Below are 9642 nucleotides of genomic sequence, written 5' to 3' on the forward strand. Positions count from 1 at the left end.
AAGTTGCACTAAGTAAAACATTTAGTTCTGGAATAAATTAAACGTGAAAAAAATAAAAGTGCCTTATGTTGTTTTTGGAAAGAACAAAAAAAGCATTAAAACAGTATGTTCAGCTATGTTCTTGAATATGATTTTAAGTGAATTCTGCTTTTGAAGCATGAGGCATGTGGCTGGACACTTTCAGGGAAGAACCTGATCATTATCAACTACAGTAAATACAAAATGAGAGGCATTTCATTACATAACACAAAAGAATCTGCTATAAATATCAGCTGTTTCAGTATTGTGGTCAATGCACAAAATTAGCAAACCTTCTAAATCCATAATCTCCCAGGCGTATGAGGAAAGAGATGCTTTTAATTTAACTTCAGACCAAACCCTCCTAATTATGAGGCTGGATAACGATGATCCGGCCCACCCAGCGTCCTATGAGAAACTACTATTCATGGAAAATACTACATTTCTTTAAATGACAATCTGCATTTATGTGTCTGGTTGGTATTTTGATAAATTTCTAACAAGCCAAAAATACGTCTAACACTATTATAAGAACTCACAGCATTTGTCTTGCTCTTTTGAAACACTTTGGATACTGTTGTGGAAATAAACGCTGAATAGAAGCTCATCTGAAAAGATCTTTACCAAAAAAGCCATGCTGCAGACATATTCAAGTCATACAAGTTGTATTGCAGCTCCCATTTAATCTTAAAGCAGCAAAAATGGTGTTAAGAGTTCAATTCATTTCCACAAATCAGATTCAGAACTCAATGATTTACTCTGAAATGTTTACAGAAGAGCCTACTTTGCATTTTACCCGCATTAAAATGTTTTAGTAGCAATACATAGAGATAAAGAATGCTGTTTATGGCAATGAATTGTTATATTGGTGCTGGATATATTGGTTCTTTTTCTAAAAGCACATGAAATTAAGACAAAAGTGGTTGTTTTTTGTGTTTGTGTTGAATTGAATATATATTTAAAGAAATTTTAGTTTATGCAACCAAGTGCTTTCGTTTGTTGATGCTTCACATTATCCTCATATTAATCAAAAAGGGATGTTTAATAAAAAAGGGGTGTCTTCTACAGTTTTTTTTCACTAAACTGACACAAAGAACAATTATAGTTAATATTTTTTATTAATTTGCACCAATATACAGCCATAAACAGCATTCTTTATCTTCACATATTAACACACATTCTAAAACATGAAAAATGCTCTGGAGTAAATCAATAAGCTCTGAAATGATTTATTGAGACTGAACTCATTCGTGAAAATTAACTATGTGTTTGAAATCTGCAATTTTGACATTTTTTCCTGAATTTAGTGTTTACATCTCACAATTTTTACTGTTTTTCTCTGAATTCTGAGTTTATATCTCACAATTGTGAAGTCTTTCATGATTTTTTTTTAGCTTACTATATTTACTGTTTATATTTCACAATTTTGACATTTTTCCTGGATTTTGTGTAAATACCTCACAATTTTTACTGTTTTTTCTTGAATTCTAAGTTTATATCTCATAATTTTGACATTTTTCCTGAATTTTGTGTAAATACCTCACAATTTTTTTTTACTGTTTTTTCCTTGAATTCTGAGTTTATATCTCACAATTTTGACATTTTTCCTGGATTTTGTGTTTATATCTCACAATTTTTACAGTTTTTCTCTGAATTCTGAGTTTATATCTCACAATTTTCACATTTTTCCTGAATTTTGTGTAAATACCTCACAATTTTTTACTGTTTTTTTCCTTGAATTCTGAGTTTATATCTCACAATTTTTACAGTTTTTCTCTGAATTTTGTGTTTATATCTCACAATTTTTACTGTTTTATATCATAATTTTTACATTTTGTCCTGAATTCTGTTTAAATACCTTACAATTTTTTACTGTTTTTCTCTGAATTTTGAGCTTACAATTATGCATTTTTTTACATTTATCATGGATTTGGGGTTTATATCTCACAATCTTTACTGTTTTTCTCTGAATTCTGAGTTTACATCACACAATTTTGACATTATCCCTGTATTTTGTGTTTACATCTCACAAATTTTTACTGTTTTTCTCTGAATTCTGAGTTTATATCTCACAATTTAGTCATTTTGTCCTGAAAAATCTTGTAATTTTAAGTATGAAAATTAGAACTGCAAGATAAAAAGTCCCTTTTTAAATTGTTAAGGTTTTTGAATAGCGAATAATGCATAATTATACTAGCAAATCACTCAGCAATGAAATTGGGTCATGCGTCTAATTTATTGGCGTGATGCAGAAAACAGGTGATGGCCTCATTCCTCCTGTTCCTGTCGTCTGTCTGAAACCGTGTGAAACCAAGCACCACATTTAGCACCAAACTTCCTGCAAAAATTCAAGCAACTTTCCGTTTCTGATGTTTCTGTTTGCATTTCAACAATATCCTACAATCCTCACAATCGAGACATGCAAACAGCAGGATGCTAACCCCAATGAGCTTACAAATAAGCAAAACAAACTACAGTCTGATCTATCAACTTCCTCTCACTCACGTTCACTGACGTCTCTGTCTGTCTCCATGTGCTGCCATTTGACTTCCTCCTGCCAACCAAGCCAGGACTCCACTGAAACAAAAGCGGTTTATGTGCCGTGTGCGTGTGTGTTTGAAGGGTGGGAGACAGGAGAGCGTGTGTGACTTGAATGAAAATGTTAAAAAGAAATAAATGAGACCTTTAAGAGCTTGTGGTCTGGCACTGGTTTTCTCACTTGAAACAGATCAACATGCAATCAAAACTACTTTAAAGCATGTTTCTGCTCTTAAAGAAACAGTTCAGACAAATAAATTAACATTTGCTGGAACTTTACTCACCCAGAGGCCATCAAAGATGTAGATGAGTTCATTTCTTCTTCTACTGATTTTCTGTGAATTCTGAGTTTACAATTTGCAATTTTGACTTTTGTCCTGGATTTTGTGTAAATACCTCACAATTTTTACAGTTTTTCTCTGAATTCTGATTTTATATCTCACAAATTTTACTGTGTTTTTGTCATTTTCCCTGGATTTTGAGTTTATACTTCACAATTATTACTGTTTTTCCTTGAATTCTGAGTTTATATATCATAATTTGACATTTCGTCCTGGATTTTGTGTAAATACCTCACAATGTTTACTGTTTTTCTCTGAATTCTGAGTTTATATCTCACAATTTTGACATTTTTTCTGGATTTTGTGTTTACAACCTCACAATTTTTACTGTTTTTCTCTGAATTCTGATTTTATATCTCTTTTTTTGTCCTGGATTTTGTGTAAATATCTGACAATTTTTACTGTTTTTCTCTGAATTCTGATTTTATATCTCACAATTTTTACTGTTTTTCTCTGAATTCTGAGTTTATATCTCACAATTTTGACATTCGTCCTGGATTTTGAGTTTATACCTCACAATTATTACCGTTTTTCCTTGAATTCTGAGTTTTTGACTTCTTTTTTCCTAAATTTTGTGTTTACATCTTACAATTTTTACTGTTTTTCTGTGAATTCTGAGTGTACAATTTTCAATTTTGACATTTTTTCTGGATTTTGAGTTTATACCTCACAATTTTTACTGTTTTTCCTTGAATTCTGAGTTTATATATCATATTGACATATCATATGACATTTTGTCCTGGATTTTGGATTTTGATGAAGAAACAAACTCATCTACATCTTGAAATGCCTGAGGATGAGCACATTTTCAACCTTTTTTTGGAAGGTGAACTATTTCTTTAATGTCAAAGATTTCAGAGCATGTTATTGGAAAGAACAACACAACTTGCAACACAAAACTCCTGGGATGCACGGATGGAAAAAAAACTGTTGCATTAAAAAAAACTGATGTGGTGGACAGTGAGTCTTTCCTGTTATTCTCTGATTGCAGTGAGCACCGAAGAGAAAAGACACTGGACAGCCAGAGAAACAACAGCCGAGCTGTAAATCTGAACTCAGTGTTTCTGTAATGTGAAAGACAACACACCACAGCTTCTGAGTCTTGAGTAAAACGAAGGACAACGCTATAATGCAATATCTAGATTACACAGAAAATCCATTATGGAGCTCTTAATGACTCTATTAAAGGATGAAGTGAGATGTAGACAGTAGTATCAGACTACACAAACAAAGGACAACAAATCAACAGACGCTGCATCTGGTAATGATCTTGTACATGTGAGTCTGTCTTCACTTCCCTCTGATCACATGTCGCGATCAACATCCTCATGCAACCGTCTCAAACTGAAATTAATCTGATGGACTTTAACCAAGAAATAGATCATTAATAGCAACTTCCTGGAAACCATTCACGACACTCTAAAAGTGTTACTTTAAAACCAAATCAATGGTCAGAAGAACCTAAAATGTAACTAAGAATGTTTTTAATCTCCTAGAATCCAAATACTCAAAAAATACTGTTGCCAAAAAAATAAAAGCTTCTTGTCAACGCCAAGACGACAGGGTTATTATAGTTAACAATAAATAAATAAATACATTTGATCACAAAAAAAATATTAGCTGAAATAAATAAATTATAGTCATTTATAATTTATTCATATTTATAATATATAAATATTATTAATGTTTTAGTTTTTTTTCTTATTTTATATTAGCTGGTTGCAAAAGCAACATTTTCATTTAGTTAAAAAGTAATATATAAATATTAATGTTTTAATTATGTATTTTTTTTCTTATTTTATATTAGCTAGTTGCAAAAGCAACATTATTATTTTCATTTAGTTTAATTTTATGTACCAAAATTTAAACTAAATTTAAAAAAAGACTACATTTATATATTTATAAGCTTAAAAAACAAAAACTAGTAAAAAACTTCAATACACACAAAAAAGTAAAAAATAAAATTAAAAATTTAAATTAAAAATAAAGGTTAGAATTTAACTTAATAAAATTTATCTTAAATTAAAAAAAATTAAAAGAAAAAAAGAAAATATAAAAATAAAGACTACTTTAAAATACTAATCAAAATTGTAATAACATCTCAAATACACTGCAAGAAGGTCCTGCTGAATTTAAAGCAAAGAACTTTTCATTTTAAAGGTGCAGAGCAACAAATATCATGGTACTTTCATAATTTTAAGACAGTTACCATAGTACTATCCTGCAAATAAACAATAAAGCACTGTGGTGGTCCCATGGTGCAGTGAATGCAATATAAGGCATCACATTGCAATACTATAGTACTTTTAATTTAAACAATGGTGCAGAAATTCAGTTCAGATGGTACACATTGAACCATTGCAGACTCTTTTAAACACCTCGGAGCAGCATGTAAATAAACTGATGCATGAATATATAACCCTGAACCACAAAACTAGTCTTAAGTAAGGCAAGTATATTTGTAGCAATAGCCAAAAATACATTGCATGGGTCAAAATTAATGATTTTTCTTTTATGTACAAATTTTTTAGGATATTAAGTAAAGATCATGTTCCATGATATTATATTGTACATTTCCTGACATAACTATATCAAACTCAATTTTTGATTAGTAATATGCATTGCTAAGAACTTCAGTTGGACAACTTTAAAAGCGATTTTCTCTATATTTTGATTTTTTTGCATTATAGTAGTATCTCAGCCAAATATTGTCCTATTCTAACAAACCATACATCAATGCAAAGCTTGTTTATTCCGCCTTATGACTGGTTTTGTGGTCCAGGATCACATCTGACACTATCAATACTGTACAGTTTGAATAAGAGCGTCTAAAACTAGATGAATAAACAAATGAAGCGTTGACAGATGAAGATGAGGTGTTTTACCTGGATGATGAAGCGGTGAAATCTCCTCCATCCAGAAGTCTGATTTTACAGAACAAAACTCCATTGACAAACGGCACTGCTGTCAGCTCCTCCAGAGTAACATGAGTCTGAAACTTAAACTTCTTCTTCTTGACAAGAAACGCCATTAAATCCAATCTGAAATGATTTGATTCTCACTGAAGTGTTTGAATTGAACTCTGGGAAACGGTTTTAATCTGGCTGTGGAAACTCTCTCTGCGGGATCATGTTTTCATTGATCATCTGCGGGGAAAAACACAAATCAAAACTAACGTGAGAACAGATGAACATTAACACATCGATAAACGTCTACTTTGAGTATGTGATTCGTGTTTAGAAAAGAGCGTTTCTTTGTAAAGTTCCTGTCAGGTTTGTTCGGTTCACGCACCCGCAAATTAACCGACGTTTCGGGTTTTCTGACTGATCCTCGTGCAGCGGCGGCAAGCGAATAAACTCTCAAGTTTTGAAACGTTAGCAGCATTAACGCTGATGAAGTGAAATAATCATGTCCTCTAGTGTTTCTGTCTCTTCTCCTGTGTTTGGATGTGATTATGTCCCTCTGGTCACTGTGTTTGGGTTTTCTAAAGGGATTATGAAGCTCCGCCCCTCTCTCTCTCTACCTCTCTCTCTCTCTACCTCTCTCTCTCTCTCTCACACATACACACACACACTTGATTTTAATATTGCCAATAATCAGTTTTGGGGGAAATTATTTTTAAAAGTAATGCATTACAATACTGAGTTCCTTAAAAAAGTAACTAATTACGTTACGTAGTTACTTTTTATAGAAAGTAATGCGTTACGTTACTTTTGCGTTGCTTTTTAAATCTGGGCAGGGCTTGCTTGTTTGTTTTTAATATAAATAAAAATATTTTTGGCAAATGTAAAAGACATTTTACACCAAAAGCCTCAGGATAAGAGAAAAGTAAATTCACGTCTGTACAGTAGACCGCAGTAGACTTTTCAGCAACAAAAAAGGAAAACAAATGTTAGATTATGTTATTAGTGGTGCTTGCCATAGGCAAAGCATCACTATTATTATCTCACATACTTATTATTCTTCTTCTTCTTCTTACTTCTTCCGTACGTTTTTCGGCGCGTAACTAGTCCCGCAGTTTTTGTCGTAGACCCTCGAAACGAAGTCAAATCGTGTGTCCTATATAGACTCGGTGTGCTATGACTTTTATAAGGGATCGGGGGTACGATGATGTCACACGGGGCAAAAAACCACCCCAAAATTTACAACGACAATGCATTACGGCCAACTTTGACGGGACGTAGCGCAGACCAAGAATTTCGTAGAAACACGTGATTCACCACAACTGGAGAGGCTGTCAAGCTGTGCGAGACCACATTTCGCAATGGGGTGTAAGTTGTACCCCTGGGGCGCAAATGCCCCTCTTTCGTTCAAATTTTGGCGCGCCCCTCGTCCCGCAATTTTTGTCGTAGACCCTCGAAATGTGCGTCAAATTGTGCGGCCAATTCGGGAATGTAAATCCCCGACTTTTATAAGCGATCAGGGGTACGATGATGTCACCTGGGGTAATAATTCGGCCCCAAAATCCCATAGACGACGCATTGGGACGAATTTTGACGGGACGTAGCTTCAAGCAAGAATTTCGTAGAAACACGTGATTCGCCACATCTAGAGAGACTATCAAGCTGTGCGAGAAGACTCTTCGCAATGGGGTAAAAGTTGTACCCCTGGGGTGCAAGAGCTCTCCAAATTTGCCCCATTGACTTTCTATGGTAAGGGACGTCCCATGAAAGCCCATGGTAATTTACATAGGGATTTTGCATTGGGCATAACTCAGCATCACATTGGCCTAGAGACATGGAGGCGGGCTCATTTTACTCAGATGGCCAATCAGACTCTCCGAATCATCATGAAGGTGTCAAGCCACGCCCTAGCAACCATTTAGGGCACCCTAGCAACTGATCCCATAGACTTCCATTATAAGGGCACAGATGCATATCTCTGGCTCAGAGTATCATAGAGACATGGGGGCGGACTCCTTTGAGTCGGGGCAGCAAACGCCCAATCACCAATCAACATTGACACTCCCTAGCAACCAAACAGAGTACCCTAGCAACCCGAATCCACACAGGCATATCTTCAGACCTGAATGTCACAGAGACATGGGGGTTGGTTTACATCACTCATACTGGCAACTACACTTTACAGTGTCGTTATTGGCCACTCCTTAGCAACCAAACAGAGTACCCTAGCAACCAATTAGCAAGACCGATATCTTTGTATCAGAATGACGCATGGATATGGGAGTTGCTGCTTTTGACTCATGCTAGCAAACTCTCAACATGCTACACATGCTAGCACTCAATAGTTACATGTTAATAGCAATTAGCTAAGGGCTAATCATGCAAAGACCTCTATAACACTCCATAGTAATGATATTTGACAAGTAGCAACTGCCTACCAATGCCTTAGCAACCACACTGGGTCCCCTAGCAACGGCCCTAGCAACCACCCCGGGTACCCTAGCAACCGCATAGCAACACCCTAGCAACCACCACGGATACCCTAGCAACCGCATAGCAACACCTTAGCAACCACCCTGGGTACCCTAGCAACGGCCCTAGCAACCACCCCGGGTACCCTAGCAACGGCCCTAGCAACCACCCTGGGTACCCTAGCAACCGCATAGCAACACCCTAGCAACCACCCACGGTACCCTAGCAACGGCCCTAGCAACCACCCACGGTACCCTAGCAACGGCCCTAGCAACCACCCACGGTACCCTAGCAACCACATAGCAACACCCTAGCAACCACCCTGGGTACCTTAGCAACCGCATAGTGACACCCTAGCAACCACCCGGGTACCCTAGCAACGGCCCAGCAACCATCCTGAGTGCCATAGCAACTGCATATCAACACCCTAGCAACCGAGGGCCGAGTTTTGCCAAAGCAAGCACCACTCACATTTTCTTCAGGAAATGTACATATCTAGTATTACTATTACTGTTCGCCCTGACAAAGCTTCGGCGCGCTACTCCTCCCGCACCGTTTGTCGTAGATCCATGAATGAGGTGTCAAATCGACCGGCTCATTGAGGAGAGGTGTGCTATGACTTTTCTAAGCGATCGGACCTACGGTGTTCACACAGCGGAGGAAAGAGCGGGCTAAAAAATCCCATTGATTTACAATGGCAGAATGTCTGTGAATTTGAATCTCAACTGTCACTTTCTCACAGACACACACACACAAGGCCTATTGGAACTTCGGTGCGTAATTTGTCCGGCACCATTTGCCGTAGACCCATGAATGAGGTGTCAAATGTTGCGGCTTATTGAGGAGAAGTGTGCTTTAACTTTTAGGAGTGATTGGAGCTACGATGTTCAAACAGCGCACGAAAAAGTGGGCAAAAATATCCCATAGACTTTCATTGGCAGAATGTTCATTCAGGCCCAAAAGTACTTCGACGTGTAACTCGTCCCACACTGTTTGTCATAGACCCATGAATGAGGTCTCAAATCGACCAGCTTATTGAGGAGAGGTGTGCTATGAATTTTTGAAGCGATAGGGCGTACGATTATCGTAAAGCGGGCGAGAAATTTGGGTAAAATCTCAGATAGACTAACATTGCCATACAATTTGTGAGAACATATCTTTGGATCAGAAAGTCATAGAGGTTTGTGGGTTTGACCTCGGCCTATAAGTAGTGACCTATGACCTTCACTGCCACACCATAGCAACCATTTACCTCACCCTAGCAACCGAGGGCCGAGTTTTGCCACTGCAAGCACCACTCACATTTTCTTCAGGAAATGTACATATCTAGTTTTTGCTTATTATTATGGATCATTTGGATCATCGAAGGT

General features: G+C 36.6%; 1 protein-coding gene across 1 annotated transcript in view; it reads right to left on the reverse strand.

Moving 5' to 3' along the window:
• Positions 1-6328, reverse strand: part of eeig1a (estrogen-induced osteoclastogenesis regulator 1a) — a 48048-nt gene extending 41720 nt beyond the window's left edge. The window contains exons 1-2 of the mRNA XM_073819174.1: positions 6189-6328; positions 5783-6043 (exon numbers count right to left, since the gene is read on the reverse strand). Coding sequence (XP_073675275.1) covers positions 5783-5928 — 146 coding nt within the window. The 5' untranslated portion in view covers positions 5929-6043; positions 6189-6328. The remainder of the gene's footprint in view (positions 1-5782; positions 6044-6188) is intronic.
• Positions 6329-9642: the final 3314 nt, after the last annotated feature.

Source organism: Garra rufa, chromosome 15 (genome assembly GCF_049309525.1).
Source record: "Garra rufa chromosome 15, GarRuf1.0, whole genome shotgun sequence".
Taxonomy (NCBI): Eukaryota; Metazoa; Chordata; class Actinopteri; order Cypriniformes; family Cyprinidae; genus Garra; species Garra rufa.